General features: G+C 36.0%; 1 protein-coding gene and 1 pseudogene across 7 annotated transcripts in view; both read left to right on the top strand.

Moving 5' to 3' along the window:
• RBL1 (RB transcriptional corepressor like 1) overlaps positions 1 to 26,703 on the top strand; it is an 85,852-nt gene that overhangs the window by 21,443 nt on the left and 37,706 nt on the right. For all 7 annotated transcript variants that reach the window (XR_014073908.1, XM_081560161.1, XM_081560164.1 and 4 more), the window contains 7 exons: positions 3,798 to 3,935; positions 5,748 to 5,912; positions 8,114 to 8,246; positions 12,816 to 13,082; positions 14,151 to 14,362; positions 21,728 to 21,904; positions 25,039 to 25,110. Coding sequence is in view for 6 of the 7 variants with exons in the window: in XM_081560161.1 (XP_081416287.1) it covers positions 3,798 to 3,935; positions 5,748 to 5,912; positions 8,114 to 8,246; positions 12,816 to 13,082; positions 14,151 to 14,362; positions 21,728 to 21,904; positions 25,039 to 25,110 (1,164 nt within the window). In the remaining variant the exon portion in view is untranslated. The remainder of the gene's footprint in view (positions 1 to 3,797; positions 3,936 to 5,747; positions 5,913 to 8,113; positions 8,247 to 12,815; positions 13,083 to 14,150; positions 14,363 to 21,727; positions 21,905 to 25,038; positions 25,111 to 26,703) is intronic.
• LOC145533198 (dolichyl-diphosphooligosaccharide--protein glycosyltransferase subunit DAD1 pseudogene) lies at positions 18,430 to 18,851 on the top strand (annotated as a pseudogene).

Genomic DNA, 26,703 nt, shown 5'->3' with positions numbered 1-26,703 from the left:
TGGCCTTCATTATCTTTGGCACACCCAGTACTAGCCACCTCTTGGCAGAAATGTGGAACATGTAAAATTTGTTTTTGGTACACCATCATCGTCTTTCCCCTTCAGGTCTGTTGTTTGTCCTTCATTCCTAGTTAGCTAATGTTGAAACCCCCCCCACCCCCTGCAACTATTAAGCCAACTAATAACTTAAATATGTGGCCATACCTCAGGGATTTTTAAGGAATAAAATGTTAGCGGCTTTTTTTTTTAATTGCTCCATTTTCTTTGGACATTTGATTAAGTTGGATCACTCTCTCCAATAGCTCAGTAAAGAAATTTTTCTAAAAAGTCAATCCTAGCATATGATCTTTGTTTCCTCCTCCTCCACTCTCTTGTCACTTTTGGAGCCTTCTGACCTTAATTTCCAATAAGAACAAGTTGATGTTTGGGGGTGCTGCTGTTAAAATAAAATTTCTTTGTGTTTGCACCCTGGAAGCTTTCTTCTGTGTTGGTTCCCATTTTTACTGGATTCCATGTTTTTATTTTTCATGATTTACTAATATTTGGTGGAGCATAGGCTCCCATAACCTCCTAAGAAAGAAGTAAATTTTCAGTTTTTTATTTTGAAATAATTATAGATTCACAGAAAGTTGCAAAAGTAGTACAAAGGATCTCATGTATTCATTTGTCCCCAATGGTTACATTTTATATAGTATGATAGCAAAACCAGGAAATTGACATTGGAACAATGTATGTCGCTCCCTTTACCATTGTATCACATGTGTAGACGAGGTAACCACCACCAAAATCAAGATACAAAATTGTTCTGTCATCACAAAGATCTCCCTCATGTTACCCCTTTTTAAGTGACACTCTCTCTCTTTAGCCACTAATTTGTTTCCATATCTAATAATACTCTGTGAGTTCATTTTGTTTATATTTGTTGAGGTTTATTTTATGACCCAGGAATGGTTTATCTTGGTGAATGTTCTGGGCTCTTAAAAAGAATGTGTACTGTATTTGAGTGAAGTGTTCTGTAAATGTCAGTTCTGTCTTTTTGGTTAATGGTATTGTTGAATTCTTCTATATCCTTGCTAATTCTTGGTCTAGTTCTATCAGTTAGTGAGAGGAGATAAGGGTATTGAAGTTTCCAAATGAAACTAAATTTATCTATTTCTCCTTTCAGTTCTGTTAGATTTTTTTTAATTCATATATTTTGAAGCTCTGCTGTTTGATGCATAGATATTGAGGTTACTGTCTTCTTGGTGAATTAATCATTTTATTATGACAGAATATCCCTCTCTGAGTCTGGTAATTGTCTTTGTTCTGAAGGCATCTGGCTGATGTTTATATATAGCCACTCCTGCTTTCTTTTGGTTAATGTTTGTATGATACAAGCATATGTAGTTTTATTGTGCTTCACTTTTTTGTGCTTCACAGATAGTGAGTTTTCAATAAAAGTTTGCAGCAACACTATGTCAAGCTTGTTGGTGCTGTTTTTCTAACAGCATTTTCTCACTTCATTTCTCTGTGTCACATTTTGCTAATGCTTGCAGTATTGCAAACTTTTTCATTATTATTATATTTGTTATAGTGATCTGTGATTAGTGATCTTTGATGTTTTATTGCAAAAAGATTACGATTCATTGAAGCCTCAGATAACATTTTTTAGTAATAAGTATTAAAAAAATTTTTTTAGACATGATGCTATTGTACACTTAATAGACTATAATATAGTGTAAACATAACTTTTATATGCATTGGGAAATCAAATAATTTGTGTGACACGTTACTGTGGTATTTGCTTTATTGCATATTTATTGCAGTGGTCTAGAACCTGGTATGCCTATATATCTTTTTCTACTCTTTTACTTTCACTCTACCTGTATCATCCTTTGAAATTAGTTTCTTGTAGGCAGTGTATAGTTGAGTCACGTTGTTCTGTATACTATGTCAGGCTCTTTCTTTTAATAGATATTAGACAGCTTACATTTAATTGTTACTATGTTAAGGGCATAAGTCTACTATTTTATTTTTTGTTTTCTGTTTTGGTTTTTTGTTTGTTTTCTTTTTCCTACCTTTCCATGGATTACTTTGAACATTTTTAGAGTGTGTACCTTTGTGTTAAATTTTTTTTAGTGGTTACTCTAGGTATTACACTATACATACATAATTTCACAATCTACTGTTAAAAACATTTTGTCTATCAGCTTAAGTGTGGAAACCTTACCTTGCTTTAAATTTCTTTTTAAAAACTGCATGAATGTTTTATTTTAAACTCATACTTGATTCATAGTTGTCTGTATATAAGATTCTAGATTGACATCATTTTCTTTTCTGATTTTGAAGGCATTGCTCCATTATCTTCTAGATCCCAGGATTGCTAATTAAAAGTCCAGTGGCATTCTAATTCTTTGTATTAGTGTGTGACCTGTTTTTACTTTCTGGAATCTCAGAATGGGAGTCTTTCCTTGAATGTTGGATTATTCCTCAAATGTTAGATTATACCCTTGTATTTCAATTGGAGGCTTTCCTCAAATGTCTACTTTTTGAATGAGTCACCAAAAATGAGACATTAATAAGCCCTTATGTTGATAAAACAGTTTGGGTCAAAACTCTGTACGCAAGAGTGAGAGTAAAAGTCCAGAAGCCTCAAGTGATCATGTAGTAGAGGGACCCTCAACTGTTGGTGTCTTTAAGACTTATCTGGAGTATTTTGATTTGTCTAGAGAAGTATCTGCTAATCTCTTGCCTGGCTATTGGTGTTATGGAGCAGAACACGGAAGGGAAAGTTGGTCTCAAATTCAGTCTTCAGACTTTCACCTAAAACCATGATCTCTTCTATACCTGGTGTTCTGAGCTCTGTTTCTCTCTAGTTCAGTTTTTGTAGAGACTAATTCTCTAGTCTAGAGGCCTATCATTTGATTCCTTAGAGTGGATGTTCTATGGGAACCTGAAGAGTTCTATCTGTTAATACTGTAAACTTGCAGATCACCCATCCATGTCAGTCCCTGCCTAATAACCTCTACTTTCCATTCTGCCTATGCCTTCAGTTGCTGTGTTTTTCTCAGGTTGTATGGAGCAAATTCATTTAAGTGTCTCTAGTCAGGCCCTTATGTTTGACCATCCTGCTTTCTGCTGGGTAATTTGTCATTCTTTCATCCACCTTCAGTTTACATATACAGTTTGTGGTTATAGGTAACTCCTTGTTTTATCCAAATTATTTTCTATTTCTTACTCTCTTTGTTGATTTGGAGTGGTATTTTTAAGAAGGATGGCAAAAATACTATTTATAAAACTGAAAACTTATGTTAAATTTTAAACTCAGTGGTAAAACAGGACTTTATCTTCTTAGTAAAATGTTTCTTTCTCTGAACTTCTAAAAAGTCTTAGCTATGATATACTGTACCTTTGATTTTAGTGTTTGATTAATAAACACTGCCCTCATGTCGAGAAAACAGGTGACACAAAACTCATTTAAATAAAGGAGCCAACTCTTTATGCTTGTCTTTTTGTGGGAATATTAATTATTTTATTATTTGCTCCAGTTTCAAAGTAGATTGTTGTTTATGCCTCATTTACATTTAACATCTACCACTGACCAAGATTATATCTTACAAGAAAACTCTTTATCAGTTTAAGAACTTGGAGTTTTATCTGTATTAATCTAGTATAATGTAATATGCTCTTAGATAAGTTATAATATGATTTATAGTTTATGTAAGTTTTTTTTTCTTGTTTCTGTAGTCCTCTTTTTATAATGGCAGAGGCTAAAATCCTGAGAAATTTATTAAACTGTGGTCTTTCTCTTCCCCAAGGTTCTTTTAGAGCAGGATATATTTCATCACTCCTTGATGGCCTGTTGTTTGGAAATTGTGCTCTTTGCCTACAGCTCACCTCGTACTTTTCCTTGGATTATTGAGGTTCTCAACCTGCGACCATTTTATTTTTATAAGGTGAGATGAGAACAAAGTTTTGTTAATCCTTTGCCTCACATAAACATTCTGTTTGTATTAGTGATGAAGAAGTGAGCTGTAGTGATGTCTGGATAATATTTCCAGAAGTATTCTGAAAACACACTGCTTTTGGGTGGAATCAAGGACAAAGAGGAGAGGGAGAGAGAGTATCAGTAAACTAAGCCAATCTCACAGCTTCAGACATCACTGACTTGCAAGTATGGCCAGGAACTAAGTAGTTAACTTTGAGTTTTCTGTATTATGAACGAAAAATCATAATCCTGTTAAATAGAGGCATGATGAAGAACAGAAACTCTTTTCTCCTAGGAGAAAGAAAAATCTAAAATTAATCACGCTCCTCCCCCAAATCTGAGCTAATTCACTGTGGTAAATCTTACTTCCCCTTTTTTTCTGCCGAAACCTTTCTCTTCTAAAACACAGAAGTCACAGCTACAGTAACACTTAATGTTACCTAATTTCTGAATTTAAGATTGATGCTATTGTTATACTTGTTGGCATGGTTTAGTTAATATTTTGTCACCTATGTTACTTTCAAACTACTTTTCAAACCTATGTTACTTTTCAAACTTATGGAGAAGTTAGTTTGGTGGACCCTGATGGTCCAGTCCAGCGGTTAAGACTGTGCTTCTACTGCAGGGGGCATGGGTTTTACCCCTGGTCGAGGAACTCAGATCCTGCATGCTGTGTGGGATAGATAGATAGATACAGATAGATAAGCAAGCAAGCCTAAAGTTGTAGAAATGCAGATCGCTGAAAAGCTTACCCATTTGAATTGTTGACTTTGTGGAATTTAAAACTTCTTTTTAGTTTTATGCGGAAAATTGCTTTTCTATATTTAATGTTTATGGGAGTATTTCAGATTTTCCATTAAGAAATATATGTAGTTTTATTTGAGGAAAAAGTTTAGTTTTTGTCCTCACCTAATAGAAATTCATTTTTATTTGTAACACCCTTTTTTTCATTCTAGAAGTTAAAATGGTTGTTTTTTAATCATAAATAATACTCCCTGAAGAAAAATGAAAAGTATATACAATTGTAAATATTAAAATCATACATTATAATCCTAATATAAATGATAATCACTGTTAATATTTTTGTATATATGCTTATATACGTTTGCTCTAGATGTTTATTCTTATTGAAAGTGAAAGTTAGCTGCTCAGTCATGTCCGACTCTTTGCGACCCCATAGACTGTAGCCTCCAGGCTCCTCTGTCCACGGAATTCTCCAGGCAAGAATACTGGAGTGGGTTGCCATTTCCTTCTCCCGGGGATCTTCCCGACCCAGGGATTGAACCCAGGAATCAAACCCAGGTCTCCCACATTGCAGGTGGATTCTTTACTGTGTGAGCCACCAGGAAAGCCCATTTATTCTTATTAAAATGTAACTATAGTGTATATAGGCAAAGTTCCTTTTATATATGTTATTCATTCTCTTCTTCTGAGCTGTTGGGAAGAACAGTTTGAGAAAGGAAAGTGAATTCAAAACAGCACTGGCCTGGAAACCCAAGACCTGACTTCTACTGTTGGACTATTGACCAGTTTTGTCTATCATTGCTTCAGTTTTCCATGTACAGAATAAAACATGAAAACCAGAAATGTATGTGAAAGTATTTTGAAGATCTTTAAAACTTCTTTATAAATTAAAATATATTAATAAGCCACAGAATTATGGTTCAAAAATGTTCTTGGTTCTATGTCATTAATAAGACCAGAGCTAGCCATACATGTAAGCCTGGTCTAGAAGTGACTGCTTGAGACCATATTACTTTCTCTGTTTTCTCTTCCCCAGGTTATTGAGGTGGTAATCCGCTCAGAGGAGGGACTTTCCAGAGACATGGTGAAACACCTGAACAGCATCGAAGAACAGATTTTGGAGAGTTTAGCATGGAGTCATGATTCTGCACTGTGGGAGGCTCTCCAGGCTTCTGCAAACAGAGTTCCTACCTGTGAAGAAGTGAGTTGGGGCAAGGCTAATAATCCCATCATTTTATGAAATCTCTTTATTGAGACATGATCCCATACTGTATAGTTCACCTATAAGTATACAATTCAGTGATTTTTAGTATATTCAGAGCTATATGAAGTCATCGCCACAGTCAATTTTGAAACATACCACCTCAACGAGAAAAACGTTAGGTATCACTTCCCTACTACCTGCACCCCCCCAGCCACCCACCCCTGTCTTCTTCCTAACCCTAGGTAACCAGTAATCTACCTTCTATGTCTATTGATTTCCCTGTTCTGGACATTTCATGCAAATGATATAATATGTGGTCCTTTGTAACTGGCTTCTTTTATTAATATAGTGATTTTCAAGGTTCATCCATGTTGTTATATGTATCAGCACTTCATTCCTTTTTATGGCTTAATAATATTCCATTGCATGGATAGATAGATAGATAGATATACACACACACACCACTTTGTTTATTCATTTATCAGTGGATGAACTGGTGGTGTTTCCACCTTTTGACTATGGATAATGCTGCTATGAACATTCATGAACAACTTTATATGGACATAACGTTTTCATTTTTCTTGAGTATATGGCTTGGAGTGGAATGGCTGGTTGTATACTAACTCTAAGTTTTTGAGGAACTGTCAGACTGTTTTCCAAAGTGGCTGCACCATTTAACATTCCCACCATCAGTATATAAAGATTCCAATATCTCCACATCCTCTCCAGTGCTTATTATCTGTCTTCTTGATTTCTAGCAATCTTAGTAGGCATGAAGTATTATTTCATTGTGGTTTTATTTGCATTCCCTGATGGCTAATGATGTTCAACACTGATTCAAATGCTTATTGGCTATTTGTATATCATCTTTGGAGAAATACATGTTCAGATCCTTTGCCCATTTTTTTATTTGGGTTGTCTTTTTAATATTGAGTTATAGGAGTTCTTTACATATTTTAGATATACTCCTTTATCCATTATATGATTGGTAAAACCTTTCTGTGGGTTGTCTTTTTACTTTCCTGATGATGTCCTTTGAAAAACAAAAGTTTTTAATTTTAATGATGTCCAATTTATCTGTTCTTACTTTTGGTATCAGAGCTAAGAAATCATTAATCTCATCATTTAAAATTTTTCAAATAAAGAATTTCATAAAGAAGTAAATACTTTTCATTAGTAGTATTTAGAATAAAAAGGTCAAAAGCTTCTGCCTAATACACTCAAACTGCACATTTAACAGTTTAGTATAATGAGAAATTGAGTTTTCTCCCTCCACCTCTGTGTTATTTTTTGACTCCTGTCTACATCCTTCCTTGCTTTTTTGTGTCTACTTATACTTCAATTAACCATCTTGAATTTTTCCCTAATCTCAAACTACTGAAAGAACTATTTAAGACTAGGAAGAACTGAAAAGAAAATGATTTCTTAAATACTCTCTTCTATGCTTCTATTCGGAGAAGGCAATGGCACCCCACTCCAGTACTCTTGCCTGGAAAATCCCATGGACAGAGGAGCCTGGTAGGTTGCAGTCCACGGGGTCGCTAAGAGTCGGACACGACTGAGCGACTTCACTCTCACTTTTCACTCTCATGCATTGGAGAAGGAAATGGCAACCCACTCCAGTGTTCTTGCCTGGAGAATCCCAGGGACGGCGGAGCCTGGTGGGCTGCCGTCTATGGGGTCGCACAGAGTCGGACACGACTGAAGCGACTTAGCAGCAGCAGCAGCAGCATGCTTCTGTTGTCTTTACAGCAGACTGTGGTTAATTGGACAGTCTTCAGTATTCATCAATTTTTCCATTATAGGATCCATTGGGAAATGAAAAAAAACTATGACTTTGAAGGAAAAGGATTTGAGTTGAAGCCATTTCTCTAATACCTAGCAGTAGTGTGTCTTTAGGCAAATTTCACATTTTGAGCCTCAATTTTCTCAGTCCCTAAGTGAAGAACAGTAGTGCCCACCTCATAGGTTTACTCCCAGTGGTCAGTAACCTTAAATTCATATAAGGTTAAGTAAGATGAACTCTTTACATAATTTAGGATTAACTATTGAGCACTTTATACAAGTTGGTATATTTTGTGAAGAGAGAAAGGGAAATAAAACAGTAAAAAAGTTAAGACTTTTTTCTTACCTTTTCTGTTATGTTTTGAACAGTGGGCTTATCTGTATGTAAAGCAGAGGGGTTTTGTTTTCTCCAGGTTATATTCCCAAACAATTTTGAAGCAGGAAGTGGAGGAAATGTACAGGGGCATCTTCCCATGATGCCAATGTCTCCTCTGATGCATCCAAGGGTCAAAGAAGTTCGGACTGACAGTGGGAGTCTTCGAAAGGGTAGGTTCACCATTGGTAAAACAAAGGAAAAATAACAAAGACTTTTTTCATTAGAGAAAATTTCAAGTTTTGCCCTAATATGTTATTAAGAAATCAATTTTTTTTATCAAGATTTCAAAGGGGAATAATGTTTATGCCGATACCCTTTGTGGCTAATTATATACTTTTTTATATTAAAGTAATAAGGTTCCACTCTGATTCTGAATATAATTATTTTTTTAAATTTCAATATCACTTATTGTAGAAATCGTATTTTGGCCTTTTTATAAATACACGCAACTTTTCCTCAATGCTAGTGGAAAACTACTTAAATTAAGTACCTACCTTTGCAAATGGGACAGAAGTTATATTCTTTCTCTGACTATGTGTGACCTTATAGAGAAATAAATGTCTAAAGCAGAACGAAGAACTCGTTGGGATACTTAAGTTCATTTAATGAATTACTTATCTGTACTCTTAAAATAGTTCTTTTGAGCCTTACTATAGGAAAATTTTAGTGCATTCTTCTTTATTTTCTCTTGTGACGTACCAAACTGATGTGTGCATCTTCTGGACTATATAACTGTGTAATTTTTAAAAATCAGTTAAACTCTTCTGACCACAGAATATCCCTGAAGAAACCGCAGATGAATAAGTAATCCAGATATTTAGTAAAGCAGCTTGAGAACCACTTTTGAACTATAATTGTGTGTGTGTGCTTCTTGCTTTGCATGTAGTGTAAGTTCACAAAAATATGCAAGCTGTGCGTGCAAAACAATCTTCATTAAACTATAGGAATAATCAGGACTGTTTTATGACCTTTAAAAAATTGTCAGAACTAAAAACTTCCTTACTTTCAATTATTAGTATTTATTAAAGAAATGAAAAAATAGTAAAATATACTTAATATATGGTTGGTTTAGTTGCTAAGTCGTGTCTGACTCTTGCGACCCCATGGACTGTAGCCTGCGATGCGAGGCTCCTCTGTCCATGGGATTCTTCAGGCAAGAATACTGGAATGGGTTACCATTTCCTTCTCCAACTTAATATATACTATGATTAAAAACTTTGGAAACATTGAGAATGAAAGTGTTTTATTTTTTAAAAACTTAATAAAGAATCATTTAAATGACGCTTGCCACTTTCTTCTTATATAACTTGCGGTACTGAGTGAGCTTCTTTCCTGTGCCTTGGTGAATTTTCATGTTCCTTTCACTTTAAAGGAACAGCTTTCATCACTTTTATCCTTTGCTCTTTCAGTGTTGCGAGATTTTTTTCCGAGTTCCTTTAAAGTGAAGTTTTTTGCCATTGTAACTTCCTGTTGGATGTCTTCCTGCTGTTCATTGTAACAGCTTTGCATTTATATTAATAAGTCTCATCTTCGCACAGTTCTGGCTGTATATCTAATCTCTTAATCAGCAGCAGTGTCAACATTCTTAGGGTCAGCTATTCTATAATTTCATTGACAATTTTAATTTCACTTTCAGCATTATTACTCTTCATTTCTTTGTTGCACTTTTTTTTTGACAATTCCCTCTTTCATTTATTTTTGTAAAATATGGATTTATCACTGGGAAACAAAGAGGCAACGTAACTGTATGCTTTGCGGCCTACATGAGTTCAACAGCAGATTTGTCCTGACCAATCACTGACAGACTTTGAAAGAAGTGACAGGATTGATCACCAATCATGATGCACATCTATTATTTACATAATGATTTGTGGGAAAAGTGTGTAATTTATGCAATTATAGTTAATATACCGTGGCAACGGAAATTTGAAATTTGAACCTTTTTGTTAAGGCTTTTGTTAATTTAACTATGTTGTGGTAACTGAAATTCATGCATACTTTAACTGTACAAAGCATGCACTTTGTGTGTAGCATGTGTGTATGTATCTGACTATAATTTATATATTTATGTTATATGTGTGTGTGTTGTCACCTGGAGAATTCCATGGACAGGAGCCTGGTGGGCTACAGTCCATCGGGTTGCAAAGAGTTGGACATTACTGAATGACTAACACTGTGTGTTTGCAGCCTAGCTGGAGATCTCAGAACTAAGATCATGAAGAATGGTCACTGAAATGATTCTCTCTTGGTGGTGGGATTTTAAGTGTTAACTTTTTCATTATAGTTTTTGGTGTTGTTTGAATTGTTTCAGTGAGCTTTTAAAAACTGAAATATAATTCACATACCATAAAATTCACCCTTTTAAAGTGTGCAATTCAGTGGTTTTTAGGAAATTCACAAGACTATACAGCCATAGTTTATATATGCCATTATCTAATTACAGAACATTTTTATCACTCCCAAAAGAATTCCTGTATCCAATAGTAATCACACTTTATTTGCCCCTCTACCAAGACCCTGCAACTACTAATCTGTGTCTCTATGGATTTGCCTATTCTAGACATTTCATATAAATGGAACTATATAATATGTGACCTTTGTGATTGGTTCTTTTTCATGCATGTTTTCAGGTATATATATGTTGTAGCGTGTGTCAGCACTTCATTACTCTTTATGGCTAAATTAATACTTGTGTCCAACTGCTTGTGACCCTGTGGACTGTAGCCCTCCAGACTCCTCTGTCCATGGGATTATCCAGGCAAGAATACTGGAGTGGGTGCCATTTCCTCCTACAGGGAATATTCCTGACCCAGGGATCAAACCAGCCTCCCTTATGTCTCCTTCATTGGCAGGTGGATTCTTTTAATACTGAGCCACCTAGGAAGTCCTGAGCAAAGGTTTTTGAGCTTAATGTGCATTACCTGAGAGGCAGGGTTCCCAGAGATGGGCCATTATGGATAATTTAAGCTTATAGGCAACATCCCTTTAGTGATTAACCTGCAATAAAGGTTCTTCCTATTATATGCCAATGGGATTTTGCAGTGAAGTGAGATTAAGTTCAACTCCTAGTACAACAGAGAAAGTAGGAACTTAGCTGATGGGCATTTGGGTTATTTCTACCTATTGGCTTTTATGAATAGCACTGATGTGAGCATTCAGGTAGTATCTTATTTTTATAATTAGAAGGAAAAGTTATTTTCTTGTAGGGGTTCATGCAAGAGGATCAAATAATAGAAAATCCTTAGAAAACAATAATATTGAGCCTTGACTGTAGTGGGGAAAAGACAGTTTATTAATTTATATACTTACTAAATTTTTATTGAGTGTCTACTGTAGCTTTTCCAATACTGTGCTAGGCAAATAATCATTTCAAGGGGTTTGCAGATAACTTGGTGGTTATAACATGCGTTTTCCCCCTTGAAATGTCAGCTCTGAACATTCCTAGTTAGTTTCAAGGGTTGCATTGGTTTTCTTAGAAATAAGACATAGAGGTAGACTTCTGTTAAGGGGTAATGGGCTACAATAGAACTTCCCACTTGTTTGCTAAGGCTGGAAGTCAGAGCTGCTTTCATAACCCCTAGAATTAACAAGAGATTTTTATTAAACCATAACTATTTCCCCAGTTACCTCAGAAATCCAGAGTTGTCAAATTATTGCCAGTGGTAATTTTTATACCTTATAAACGTGTTTTGAAAATAGATGACATGACTGTTAACACACTGCTGCTGCTAAGTCGCTTCAGTCATGTCTGACTGTGTGACCCCATACATGGCAGCCCACCAGGCTCCGCCGTCCCTGGGATTCTCCAGGCAAGAATACTGGAGTGGGTTGCCATTTCCTTCTCCAGTGCATAAAAGGGAAAAGTGAAAGTGAAGTTGCTCAGTCGTGTCTGACTCTTAGCGACCCCATGGACTGTAGCCTACCAGGCTCCTCCGTCCATGGGATTTTCCAGGCAAGAGTACGGGAGTGGGGTGCCATTGCCTTCTCCATGTTACACACTAATGCCTCAAATTAAGGCAAATTAAGCAGTCATAACACTTCTGCTCATCTTCATCTTCTAGTGGGTTTGTAAAAGATGATTCTGTATCTACTAAATCAGAAAGCCACAGCTACTGCCTTAAACTGTTTGAAGTGTAGATATGTGGGAAGAGATAAAATTGTGAACCAAATCACTGATGTTTCCTTTTTATCAGGAGGAGACAGAAGTTAGTTGGACTGCTTTTGTAATTTAACAGTCACTACATTCTACCTCTTAGCTTCTACTTTCCCCTTAATATTTTGGTTCTTTAACATAGGCAGAGGTTCAAGAAACTAGGAAGGTTAGCTATTGTAATTTTAAGATTTATTTCATTCTTCTCTCTCCCACTAGATTCGACATTGCATGAGGACAGAGGCTGTTATTTTAGCATAGTAACTCAGTATCTAGGGCTTCCCTGTTGGCTCAGTGTTAAAAGAATCCACCTGCAGTGCAGGAGACACAGAAAATGCAGGTTCAATCCCTGGGTCGGGAAGATCCCTGGAGGAGGGCATGGCAATCCACTCCAGAAATCTTGCCAGGAAAATCCCATGGACAGCGGAGCCTGGCGGACTACAGTTCATAGGGTTGCAAAGAGTCGGACGTAACTGAAGTGATTGAGCACACAGTACAGCACAACTCAGTATCTGTTGAATCAGTGAGTAAACCTGATTTTTTCTTTTTGAAATACAAGTCAAACTGTTAAAATTTTTCTCTTTATTAGATATGCAACCATTGTCTCCAATTTCTGTCCATGAACGCTACAGTTCTCCTACTGCTGGGAGTGCTAAGAGAAGACTTTTTGGGGAAGACCCCCCAAAGGAAATGCTTATGGACAGGATCATAACAGAAGGAACAAAATTGAAAATTGCTCCTTCTTCAAGCATCACTGCTGAAAATATATCAATTTCACCCGGGCAGAGTCTTCTAACAATGGCCACAGCCATAGTAACAGGGACAACAGGAGATAAAGTTCCAATCCCATTGCATGGTAATATTTTGATGCATTTATTTTTTTTGAAATGGATAAAAATTTAAGAAATGTCTTATTGGATTATATAACATGGTCTTATTACTCCTGTATTTTCTCCTGAACCTGTACTTTTTTTCCTCTAGGAGTAGTTTTAGGTTCATGGCAAAATTGAGCCCTACACCAGACTAGCGCATGTATTACAATTGACGAACCTTCATTGTCACATCATTATCACTCTAAGTCCATAGTTTACGTTAGTGTTCACTCTTGGTGTTATACATTCTATGAATTTTTCAAATGTCTAATGACAACTATCTACCATTATACTGTTATAGAGAATAGTGACACTGCCCTAAAGCTCCTCAGTGCTCCCCCTTTTGTTTTGTTTTGAACATATAGAGGCATTCCGCATTTTATTGCACTTTGCTTTATTGAACTTTACAGATACTTTTTTTCTTTTTCTTTTTTTTTTACAAATTGAAGATTTGTAGCGACCTTGTGTTGCCGGGTGATGATTAGCATTTTTTTAGCATCAAAATATTTTTTAACTGAGTTACATAAAATTTTTTGGACATAATGCCTGTAACACACCCCATAGACTACCGTATAGCAAAAGCATAATTTTTATATGCCTCGGAAACCAAAAAATTCATGTGACTCATTTTATTATGATATTCACTTTATTGTGGTTCTGTGGAACCAAACTCTTAATATCTCTGAGGTATACCTGCACAGTTTTTTGAATTTTCATATTTTATGGATTTACTACTCTCTTTGTTAGGACTTATTTTCTTACCTGAGTTTTACAAAGGAGTGCATTGAGCAAGAATTTTGTTTAATGGTTTAAAACATCTCCTTTAGACCACAAAAGAGAACAGTATTATTGTTTCAGAGCAGAAATAGAAAACAAGAATATTGTAACCTAAAATTACTATTTTTGTGGCTTTCTTCTTCTAACATTACTATGCACAGATAGATAGTAAACAAGAAGAGGGAGGAGGAGAAGAAGGAATAACGAAGGAAGGAGTATTGACAACTTTTCTGGGACACATTTCTAAAACTAAGAACTCTTGCTTGTACATTCAGGTATTGCAAATGATGCTGGAGAGATCACACTGATGCCAATTTCCATGAATACAACTCAGGAGTCCAAAGTTGAGAGTCCTGTATCACTTACAGCTCAGTCATTAATTGGTGCTTCTCCAAAACAGACCCATTTGACCAAAGCACAAGAGGTACATCCAGTTGGAATAAGCAAACCAAAGAGAACTGGGTCCTTAGCACTGTTTTATAGAAAGGTATGTGTTTTTATAGCATCTAAAAAGATCTCCTTTAATCAATGCAATAAAGATTGAGTAACGGGACAGCTTTAGCCTTTTTTTGTATGTGGTAAAATATACATAAAATTTACTATTTTAACCATTTTTAAGTGTACAGCTAAGTGTCATTAGTACATTCATGTTGTTGTGCAGCTTCTACCACTGTCCATCTCTAGAACTTTTTCATCTTCCTAAACTGTAATTCTGTACCCATTAAACAGTAATTTCTCCCCCCAACCCCCAGTCATCATTCTAATTTCTGTCTCTATGACTTTAGCTACTCTAGGTACCTCATAAAAGTGAAATTATACAATTTTTCTCCTTTTATGATGGGCTTATTTTACTTATCATAATGTCTTCACAGTTTATCCACATTTTTGCATGTGTTAGAATTTCCTTCCTTTTTAAGGCTAACATTCCATGGTATGAATATACCATGTTTTGTCTATCAGTTCATCTGTAGATGGACATATGAGTTGTTTCTGAACCTTCCTGCCAGTGCAGGAAACAGAAGAGACATAGGTTCAATCCCTGGATCAGGAAGATCCCTTGGAGGAGGGCTTGGCAACCCAATCCATTATTCTTGCCTGGAGAATCCCATGGACAGAGGAGCCTGGCAGGCTACAGTCCATCAGTTTAGTTCAGTCGCTCAGTCGTGTCTGACTCTTGGCGACTGCATGAACCGCAGGACACCAGGCCTCCCTGTCCATCTCCAACTCCCGGAGTTTACCCAAACCCATGTCCATCGAGTTGGTGATGCCATCCAACCATCTCATCCTCTGTCGTCCCCTTCTCTTCCTGCCCCCAATCCTTCCCAGCATTAGGGTCTTTTCCAGTGAGTCCACAGGGAGGCACATAGTCAGACAAGACTGAAGCGACTTAGCACATGAATGTGCCTTATGGTTATTTTGAGTGAGTAATGCTGTTACATTGATATGCAGATATCTAAGTTTCTGCTTTCAGTTCTTCTGGGTATATACAGAAGTGGAATAGTAATTCTAAATTTAATTTTTGAGAAACTGCTATACTATTTCCCATGGTGGCTGCACCATTTTTTTTCCTGCCAGCAATATGCAGTGGTTCCAAGTTCTTTGCATTCTTGCCAATACTTGTTATTTTTTGTCTTTTTTATAGTAGTCATCCTAATCAAGTGGTATCTTATTGTAGTTTTGATTTGAGTTTCCCTAATGAATGATTACATTGAGCATCTTCTCATGTGCTACTAGCCATCCTTATACTTTCCTCAGAGAAATGTCTATTCAATGTTTTATGTTTGAGTTTTTTATTGTTGAGATGTAGAAGTTCTTTATATTGTCTGTATATTAGTTCCTTATCAGATTATGATTTACAGATTTTTTTTCCCCATTCCATGTGGTGCCTTTTTACTATGTTGTATATAGTCTATTTTGATGCAGTTTTTAATTTTGATGAAGTCAAATGTTTTGTTTGTTTGAATGAATCTATGTTTTGTTTTGTTGCGTTATTCCTTTTGGTATCATATCTGAGAGATCATTGCATATTCCAGTGTCATAAAGCTTTTCTCCTATGTTTTTTTTGTAGGAATTTTATAGTTTTAGCAATTGCATTTAGGTCTTTGATCCATTTTGAGTTAATTTTTGTATAATTTTTGTGTACAGTGTAAGATAAGGACCTGGTTTCATTCTTTTGTGTGTGGATGTCCAGTTTTCTCAATATACTTGTGACAAGACTATGTTTCTCCACTGAAACACACCTTGTTGGCACCCTTGTCAAAAGTTACTCATCACTGTACATGCGAAGGTTTATTTTGGGGTTCTATATTCTATTCATTGGTCTCTTCATGCCAGTACCACACAGTTTTGATTAGTATAACTTTGTAGTAAGTTTTTAAATCAGAAAATGTGTGACCTCCAACTTTGTTCTTCTTTTCCAAGATTATTTTGGCTATTCGGAGTCCTTTGACATTCCATATGAGTTTTAGGATGGATTTTTTCTATTTCTGCAAAAAAAAAAAAAATCACTGGGATTTTGATACAGACTGTATTGAATCTGTAAATGGCTTTGAGTAATGTTGACAACAATATTAAGTCTTACAGTCCATCAACATAGAATGTCTTTCATTTATTTGTGTTTTCTTTAATTTCTTTCATCAACATTTTGCAGTTTTCATTGCACAATTTTTGTTTCCTTGGTTAAGTTTATTCCCAAGTATTTTATTCTTTTTCATACTATTATAAATGGAATCATTTTCTTAATTTCATTTTTGGGTTGTCCATTGTTAATGGTATAGGAATAGGAGTGATTTTTATGTGTTGATTTTGTATCTTGCAACTTTGCTGAATTCAGTTTATTAATTCTAATGCTTTTTATGGACTCTGGGGTGTTTTGGTTTTCTACACATAAAATCATGTCATCTGCAAATAGAGATGAGTTTACTACTTTTCTAATATGGATGCATTTTGTTTCTTTTTCTTGCCTAATTGCTCTGACTATAACTTGTAGTATAGTGTTGAGTAGAAGTGCTGAAGTTGGGCATCTTTGTCTTTTTCCTGATCTTAAAAGAAAAGCTTACGTTGTTTCACTTTGAGTATGATCTTAACTATGGAGTTTTCGTATATGGTTTTTATTATGTTGAAGTAGTTTCTGTCTGTTCTCAGTTTGTAACAAAAGAGTGTTGAATTTTGTCAATTGTTTTTTTCCACATCAATTTTGAGGTGATTATATCATTTTTCCCTTCCTTTTGTTAATATAGTATATTATACTGATTGATTTTCACATGTTAAACTGTCCTTTCATTCCAGGAATAAATCCTAGTTGGTCACATGGTATAACCCTTTCAGTGTATGCTGTTTCATTCAATTGATAGTGTTTTCTGGAGGATTTTTACATTAGTATTCATAAGAGATATTGCTGTGTAGTTTTCTTATGGTGTCTTTGTCTGGCTTTAGTATCAGGCAATGTATCTTTTCATATAAAAAACACAACTTAGCAACTGAACAACAATAACAAATGTACCTTTAACCTTTTTTGAAAATATATTTAAAAGTATGGGGCTTCCCTGGTGGCTCAATCAGTAGAGAAATAGCCTGCAATGCAGGAGACCCAGGTTCAATCCCTGGGTCAGGAAGATCCCCTTGAGAAAGGAATGGCAACCCACTCCAGTATTCTTATTTGGAGAATTCCATGGACAGAGGAGCCTAGTGGGCTGCAATTCATGGGATCACAAAGAGTCAGACATGACTGAGTGACTAACACTTTCACTTAAAAGAACATTATGATCTTGATGAGCTGTGTTTGGACTCAAGTTCATAGAATTTGATTCTGTTTCCTGATATGACTTAACGTTTCCTGCCAACTTCATTTGCATAACTTTAAGAAAGCAGTTGGAATTTACAGGAACTCCATTGTGTTATAGTGCTTTGAAAAGTGAAAGTGAAAGTTGCTCAGGCGTGTCTGACTCTGGGACCCCAAGGACTGTAGCCTGCCAGGCTCCTCTGTCCATGAAATTCTCCAGGCCAAAATACTGGAGTGGATAGCTGTTCCCTTCTCCAAGGGATCTTCCCAATCCAGGGATCAAACCCAGGTCTCCTGCATTGCAGGTGGATTCTTCACCATCTGAGCCACTTTAGATTGAGTTTATTGTGGCGCAAGTACATCTTAGATCTTATGTATAAGTTTAAATTACTGAAGATTTATTATTAAGATTTTTGGGATACTGTGGGGAGTCTACATAATTTTTATCATAAATCTCGTTTGTTACCTGTAAGATATGACTAGTCATTATAATCCCTAAATTGTTTTAGTATTAATGCAGAGTTTAATGTAGAAATAATTTCTATCCTGCCTTGCTTTTATAAGCAGCTTCAAGCTTCTAATAAGACAGACATGTTAATCAGATATTTGTAGCCAAACATGCTGCTTCTCTAAAATAAATCCCAGAATAGGGAGATATCTCTCCAGTCCACTCTATAACTAGTGGCTATCTAACCCATTCTTAAAAATGGTAAATGAAAGATAGGTTTGAGGGTACGCTGGCGGGAATATTCAGCTTGTAGCCGAGTGTAGCCATGTCGGCGTCTGTGTTGTCGGTCATCTCGTGGTTCTTGAGCTCGACTCCTCAGCGTTTGAAGTTGTTGGACGCGTACCTCCTGTATATACTGCTGACCGGAGTGCTGCAATTTGGTTATTGTCTCCTCGTGGGGACCTTCCCCTTCAACTCCTTCCTCTCAGGCTTCATCTCTTGTGTGGGGAGCTTCATCCTAGTGGTTTGTCTGAGAATACAGATCAACCCACAAAACAAGGCGGATTTCCAAGGCATCTCCCCAGAGCGAGCCTTTGCTGATTTTCTCTTTGCCAGCACCATCCTTCATCTTGTTGTGATGACCTTCGTTGGCTGAATCATTCCTGTTTACTTAACTGAGGAGGAGGAGACTAGAGGAATGTTCACTTTTTAATTTCCCCTGGATAAGAGCTCTTTGAGATGGCAGTTTGCTGGACACATGGATTTTCTTCAGATTTATGCTTAGGTGGAGAGCCTAGAGAAGTTCCCTGGCTTCCAAGCCAGAACAACTTTGTAATAAGCATTTGTTAGCACAGCCTCTGCCTTCCATGAAATGTAACCTTTTTGCCTTCCAAATTAAAAAACTCCATACCACTCCTTCAAAAAAAAAAAAAGAAAAATAAAGGCACTGTTTTTTGTTTCTTTCTAGCATTGTGATTAGGGTTTAAGGCTTAAAATTTTTAAGAAATTCATTTCTTTTTCAGATTATCTTTTGATGCAAATTTATTTCCTCTATCTCAGTTCAGTTCAGTCGCTCAGTCGTGTCCAACTCTTTGTGACCCCATGAATTGCAGCACGCTAGGCCTCTCTGTCCATCACCAACTTCCGGAGTCTACCCAAACCCATGTCCATCAAGTCAGTGATGCCATCCAACCATCTCATCCTCTGTCGTCCCCTTCTCTTCCTGCCCTCAATCCTACCCAGCATTAGGGTCTTTTCCAATGAGTCAGCTCTTCGCATGAGGTGGCCAAAGTATTGGAGTTTCAGCTTCAACATCAGTCCAATGAACACCCAGGATTGATCTCCTTTAGGATGGATTGATTGGATCTCCTTGCAGTCCAAGGGACTCTCAAGAGTCTTCTCCAACACTACAGTTCAAAAGCATCAATTCTTTGGCGCTCAGCTTTCTTCACCGTCCAACTCTCACATCCATACATGACCACTGGAAAAACCATAGCCTTGACTAGACAGACTTTTGTTGGCAAAGTAATGTCTCTGCTTTTAAATATGCTATCTAGGTTGGCTATAACCTTCCTTCCAAGGAGTAAATGTCTTTTAATTTCATGTCTACAGTCACCATCAGTAGTGATTTTGGAGCCCCCAAAAATAAAGTCTGCCACTGTTTCCACTGTTTCCCCATCTATTTCCCATGAAGTGATGGGACCAGATGCCATGATCTTAGTTTTCTGAATGTTGAGCTTTAAGCCAACTTTTTCATTTTTAAAATATTTCTTGAGATAAGTGCTCTTTTTTCCACCTCCCACTACCTTTGCTACTCTGTCCCACCATCCCCACTCCTGCCCACGTCTTGTGCCTAACGCCTGTTTTTAAAGGAGAGTTCCAAATGTAGTATTTTCCCCATTCATTTCCTGTTTTTATTTTCAAAATAAAAAATTACTGCCTTTGATAATGAATCTAAGATTGACAAAAATAAGACTTTATAAATTTTTAGTTCTGAATTTATTTCAGAATCTAGCCTGTCCATTTCCTTCCATTTAATTATAGCTTACTTAGAAGCTAAAAAAGTTTTATTCTAAAAGGGAATTGAGATGTTTGTATCTATAATGAGTTCAAAATAACCATTTCTTGAGTAAATTGCAGCTGTTATCCATGCTGAACTCAGTGTGATACTAGTGTCCTATGCCTGAATAGAATTTACTGTGAATTTTTTGTTAGAATTAGCAGCCTTTCAGAGGATGTATATCAGATTAGCTTCAGAGGAAGTCATTGGATTAGCTTTGTAAAAGATGCTTAACAAGTAGTACTTTATCCTTCTAGCTAGGGCTATATCTGTTATCTTCTCCTATCAGATTAGTGATTGGATAGTTAAAATCATTTTAAAGCTCTAATTTGTAAATTTTTTTCCCTCTCAAAAGATACTTTGATGTAAAGAATGCCTTACCCTTTTATTTTTACTCCTGAATGTTTAGATTTAAAGCCTTAGTTCAAACAGAATAGTCTAGTTTAGGAATATCACAATAGGGTTACCAATTCTTAAAATAACAAACAGAATGCTTTTTGGATGATAAGAAATCATTTTAGAATCTTTCAGGACCTTTGGGTCATTTGCATTAGTATCAGTTCATATAAAGACTCTGTATATAAAAGATTAAAGGCGTTGAACTGAATTTACTCTGACATATTTAAAAACAACTTGACAGAGACAAATACTACATGATCTCATTTATATGTGGAATCTATAAAACAAGCTCATATATGCAAAGAACAGGTTAGTTGTTGCTAGGGGCAAGGGAGTGGGTGAAATGGTTGGATGAAGGGAGTCAAAAGGTACAAACTGGAAGATATAAAATAAGTAAATCATGGGGCTATAATGTATAGCATGGTGACTATAGTTAATAACACCATATTGCATATTGAAAGTTGCTAACAGGATAGACCTTTAAAGTTCTTAACACAAGGAAAGAAATTATAACTATGTGGTGATGAATGTTGACTTATTGTGGTGATCTTTTCACGGTATGTGTGAATACTGACTCATGTTGTACACCTGAAACTAATAATGTTTTTTGTCAGTTATACCTCAATAAACATCAACAGTAAAACCTAGTGTCTCATTTACTTAACATTCCTTTCATGTGCTCATAAAGACAATGTAGAATATAGGGGAATTTTTTTAATGATTTTGCTCTCAGACTCATTTTTGAAGTCAAACATTTTAGTGTATTATGTGACATTTTAGGCTTTCTAGCCATTTTACCTGAACCAAAAAAGAGACTTCTGATTTCTTAAAAAGTTATGTATTTATAATTGTCATAATGCTGATAAATCAAGCCATTTAGTTTTAGTATTTTTTGCTTTACATAGTGGACAGCATAGAATAGCACAAAGCATCTTTTCCCAAAAATTGTGTAGGGTAGTTTTACAAAGAGAGTTTTGTTGTAATATATTTTCTTTAGTCACAGCAGTGAACTGATACTGTAAAATAGGTATTTTATGTAACTTAATGCATCAGTAGCCTTAGGTGTTTATTAATCTTGACCTAAAAGCCCATCTCCATGGTAAAACATAAATTTGAGAAATTATTTACTTGTTTTTTTGCATCAATGTGCTATCTTTCATCTTAGGTCTATCATTTGGCAAGTGTACGCTTACGTGATTTATGTTTAAAACTGGATGTTTCAAATGAGTTAAGAAGGAAGATATGGACATGTTTTGAATTCACTTTAGTTCACTGCCCTGATCTGATGAAAGACAGACATTTGGATCAGCTCCTCCTTTGTGCCTTTTACATCATGGCAAAGGTAATGTATAAGTTGGGGGAAACTCCTTGCTGTAGTTACCTATATTTGAAGCATGAGGTGGAAATCTGTTGTGCTCATTAGTTTACTTTAAGTGCTTTAAGCCAACAGTGCCCACCTTCATTAATTAGGTGGTAAATTCCAGATAATGCAATTACAGGCCATTTGTAGTAATTGGGTCTCCACACTATTAATAGAGAACCATTTCCACCTCCACCCCTATAACACCTCTAATCTTATACTTTAAAGTAATCATTTTAGATCATTACATTTTAAGTGAGTAACAGAGACCCAGAGCTGAAAGTAACTTGGCCAAAATTACACACTTAGTGACAGCCTGTGATCTCTTGATTCATAATTTGATGTAAAATAGCTTCTATATTCCTTTTTAGTGATTTATTCCATTATCTCAGAAGAGCATTTTACTTTCTAGTTGCTACAACATGTTTTAAGTCATAAAATGGCATATCTTACTTGGTTTTAAAACTTCTAATGTGTCTGAAACAATCATGTGTAACTTTGGTCTTGATCATATTGGCCACAGATCCTAGCAGATGAGCATGTTACAACCTAATTTTTCAGCTTCTTGAGGCAAAGGACATATTTTCAAACTCATTTGTGACTTCCTTCTCACATTGCCTCTTTAAAATCACTATACAAAATATATATTAATAAATATTGTTAATTAACCTTTTTTAAAGTTATTATTATTTTTTAATTATTTCTCTTAAGGATACCAGAACTCTAAAAACCAGCCTTGGGTTTATAATTTAGAGAGTTAATTTCCATGTATGGTTACAATTTTTATGCATTTATTCCACAACCACTAAATAACATACAACACCAAAGTCCGCATAGTTATTCCCCTTTTATAGTCACATGCTACATTGGCATCCATACCAATAATCCTTTATATTTGTATTACTCTTTCCACTTTTAAAACCACACCTATATGCATATTTCATTTATTTACCATTCTAAGAATCTCCAGGGAATTCCCTGGGAGTCCAGTGGTTAAGACTCTATGCTTTCACTGCTCAGAGCATGGATTTAATCCCTGATGGGAACCGAGATCCTGTAAGATGTACAGCAAGGCTAAAAAAAAGAAAAGAATCTCCAAAGTCAGTACGCTAACGACACCAAAACCCAAAGTTGTCCCAGAACTGATAATACCGCTGGGTTTCGCAGCAGAAGCAAACTACTTTGAGACATGAAACACTCAACCCTTAAGCCATTCAGTATTCACGTAAGTAAAACCCTTACTAAAGTAGAACTAAAAAATCAAAAATTATACAACATTCAAGGAACCAATATGAGTATGTCAACAGATAAAGTTTAGAGCAGGTTAGATATTGAAAATTTTAGGTAATGAAATTATTGACCTCAAAGTAGGCAGTTAATATGTTTAAAAGGATTCAGTGTAAGGACCTAAAAATTTAAAAATTTTTAAAAATAAAAAGGACCCAAAAGATGTCAAAAAGAACTGAAGGAAACTTGGAGTGAAAACCAAGTGAAATTTCGATGGAAACAAAATTCCAACCCCAAAAGACTCAATAGATTAGAATAGAGAACTGTGGGAATGAAAAAGCAATGTATCACATAGAGATAGAAAATACAAAAATATCAAGAGACAGAGTTGCAAAACGTTTTTTTCTTGTTCCCTTTTTCTTTTGTTCTCTTGTGGTTTGATGACTAACTTTAGTGTTGTGTTTCAATTCCTTTTTCTTTTTGTGTATCTGTTGTAGATTTTTAATTTGTGATTACCATGAGGATTTGCTATAGCAATCTATGTAGAAACAAGATTGTTTTAAGTTGCTGATCTTTTCAAGTGCATTTCCAATATCCTGCATTCCTATTGTCTCCTCATAATTGCTGGTTTTGATATCATATTTGTGTATGGATGATTTCCTACCTTTCGTGTATGTTTGCCTTTACGGGTGAGCTTTTCCATTTGTAATTTTCCTGTTTCTAGTTGTGACCTTTTCAAAGCTGGTCTGGTGGTGCTGAGTTCTCTTAGCTTTTGCTTGTCCATAAAACTTTTGATTTCTCTGTCAAATCTAAATGAGAGCTTTACTGGGTAGAGTATTCTTGATTGTAGGTTCTTCCCTTTCATCAATTTAAATGTGTCATGCCACTTCTTTCTGGCCTGTAGAGTTTCTGCTAAGAAATCAGCAGATAAACTTATAGTCCCCTTGTATCTTGTCATTTTTCTCCTGTTGCTTTTAATATTTTTTCTTGGTCTTCTTCTTGTCAATTTGATTACTGTGTGTGTCTCGGCATGTTCCTTCTTGGATTTATCCTGCCTGGGACTCTGCAGTTCCTGGACTTGAGTGAATGTTTCCTTTCCCATGTTAGGGAAGTTTTTCAGCTATTATCTATCTCTTTGAAGTTTTTTTCAGATCCTTCCTCGCTCTCTTCTCCTTCTGAGACCACCCCTATAATGTGGAATGCTGATATGTTTAATGTCCCAGATGTCTCTTAGACTGTCTTCATTTCTTTTCACTCTTTTTAAATTCTGTTCCACAGCAGTGATTCCCACCAATCTGTCTTCAGGTCACTTATCTGCTCTTCTGCCTCAGTTATTCTGCTGGTGTATTTTTCATTTCAGATGTTTTATTGTTCATCTCTGTTCTTTAGTTCTTCTAGGTCTTCGTTAAACGTTTCTTGCATCATCTCGATCCTTGCCTTCATTCTTTTTCTGAGATCCTTGACCATCATCAGTATCATTATTCTGAATTCTTTTTTATGGAAGGTTGCCTGTATCCACTTTTAAATAAGTACTTAAAAACTAATAAAACTGAAGACTACAGGAGAGTCAGCGGATCTGAGTTTTCTTATGTTCTTTTTTGAAAGGCGTTTTGTGGTTAAAAAAAGAAATAAATTTTCAGTAGAGTTATACCATAACAATCTTAGTGCTTTTGATTAATGAAACTATTAGCTGAGTTCCCACAGGCCACAAAGCCTGAACTTTTAAGGTAGTAGAAGTCATAAATGGTAGTGGTATTTAGTTATAGAGTGGCCTGGGGTTAATAGCTTTCTGCAAGACTGCTCTCAATGCCAACTGGTAATTGAAGTTTTTGTTTAGAGCCATTTTTCTTTTAAAAGCAATTGATGAATGAGGTTTTTATTTTCCTTAGGTAACAAAAGAAGAAAGAACTTTTCAAGAAATAATGAAAAGTTATAGGAATCAGCCCCAAGCTAATAGTCACGTGAGTTATATTATTTTTCCTCCTGTCCCAAAATAGATTTGTACTATCTCTCTGCTGACAAGTCATATAAAAGGTAAACTTCTTTTCTAGGTTTACTATAGATATTTTGGTTTTATGGATGCCATTAAACTTGAGACAGTTTTAATCAAAAACAGTTTCAATAGAAGCCAAAAATCTTGCTGTTTCTGACTAATCTACATATTTGCATGTACTTCTCACATATTCTCTTATTCCATATGTCCATTTGTTGAGTGGGGATGTTTTTCACTAGAAAATCTAATGAAATGTATTTATAATACTAATATTCTTTAATTATATGAGATTTGATTCTCTGATGATATTTAAATCCAGTGAAATTTGAGGATATATTAAGTCTAGTTTCTTTTTTCCATCTGCTAAGAATCTTAATGTTTGCATCTTTGAATTTGAATAGATGTCAGGCATTTTTTATATAATAGCCCTGGTGAGAATTCTATACAACATTTCAGTCATGGAAATATAAAATGTTAGCATGGTGGCCTGGCACATAGTAAGCATTTAATAACTGTTAGCTCTACATGATTTTTATTGTTGTTCTGAAGAACACAGGATTAGTTTATTGTAAGGCTTTGGCCATTCAACAGCCTGATTGCTCTAAAGGAGCATATTGGCCTCCTCTTTGGCCCCAATGATCTGCCATCTTAGACTAGAAGAGAGAAATAGTAGCTGAGATAACCCTGGCCCCAGTACTAGTAGCCATACCCTTCTGTAGGAGAGCCCCACAGATAGTTTCACTTCTTTACTGAAGCCCCAAATACACTGCTAGCAATATAGAGATATTAGAAGAGCCAAGTATAGGCATTTCTTATATCCTGTGATAGACTAGAAGAGGCCTGGTTTCTGGGCCTCTTCAGAAAAACTGCTCAGGAGCAGAGTTTGGAGAGGTTCAGAACATCCCTAAGTTCATTAAGGCAAAGTTAATGTGGGTCAAAATTGGGTCAGGGGATTTCCCTCATGATCCAGTGGTTAAGAATCCACCTTCCAATGCAGGGAACATGGGTTTGATCCCTGGTAGGAGAATTCATATCCCACATGCCATGGGGCAGCTAAGCCCATGCGCCACAACTAGAGAGCCCACAATCCACAACTAGTGAGCCATGCAGTCTAGAGCCCACGCTTTGCACCAAAAGAAGCCCTGACACGCCGCAGCTAGAGAAAGCCAGCATGCCACAACAAAGACCCAGCACAGCCAAAGAAAAAAGTCATGCCACAGCTTCCTAAAAATTCTCTCAATACCATTATCCATAGGATGAGGGAGAATGAATCATGCTTTTCAGTTATCCTGGAGGTTAAAAACAGTTTGGGGGGTGGGGAGGACAGATTTTCATGTGGCCACCTGGAAAGATTTGGCATGGGATTGGAAGAGGAAAGCAAGCCCCGGAGAGATCAAATGAGTCTCACATAAGGAATTAAAGGGAAGAAGGAATAGGTTCAGATCTTTTAAGTAGCTTTTAATTGGCAAAACTTGCTCATCAGTGTTTAGTTGCTGCTTACTTAATTCTTCTAATTTGTAACCTCCTAAATGGCATATTTCAGGTGGTAGGCTCTGCTTTA

Source organism: Giraffa tippelskirchi, chromosome 13 (assembly GCF_054371585.1).
Source record: "Giraffa tippelskirchi isolate mGirTip1 chromosome 13, T2T-mGirTip1v1.2.pri, whole genome shotgun sequence".
In the NCBI taxonomy this organism is placed as follows: domain Eukaryota; kingdom Metazoa; phylum Chordata; class Mammalia; order Artiodactyla; family Giraffidae; genus Giraffa; species Giraffa tippelskirchi.
This window is presented reverse-complemented; position numbering and strand designations above follow the sequence as displayed.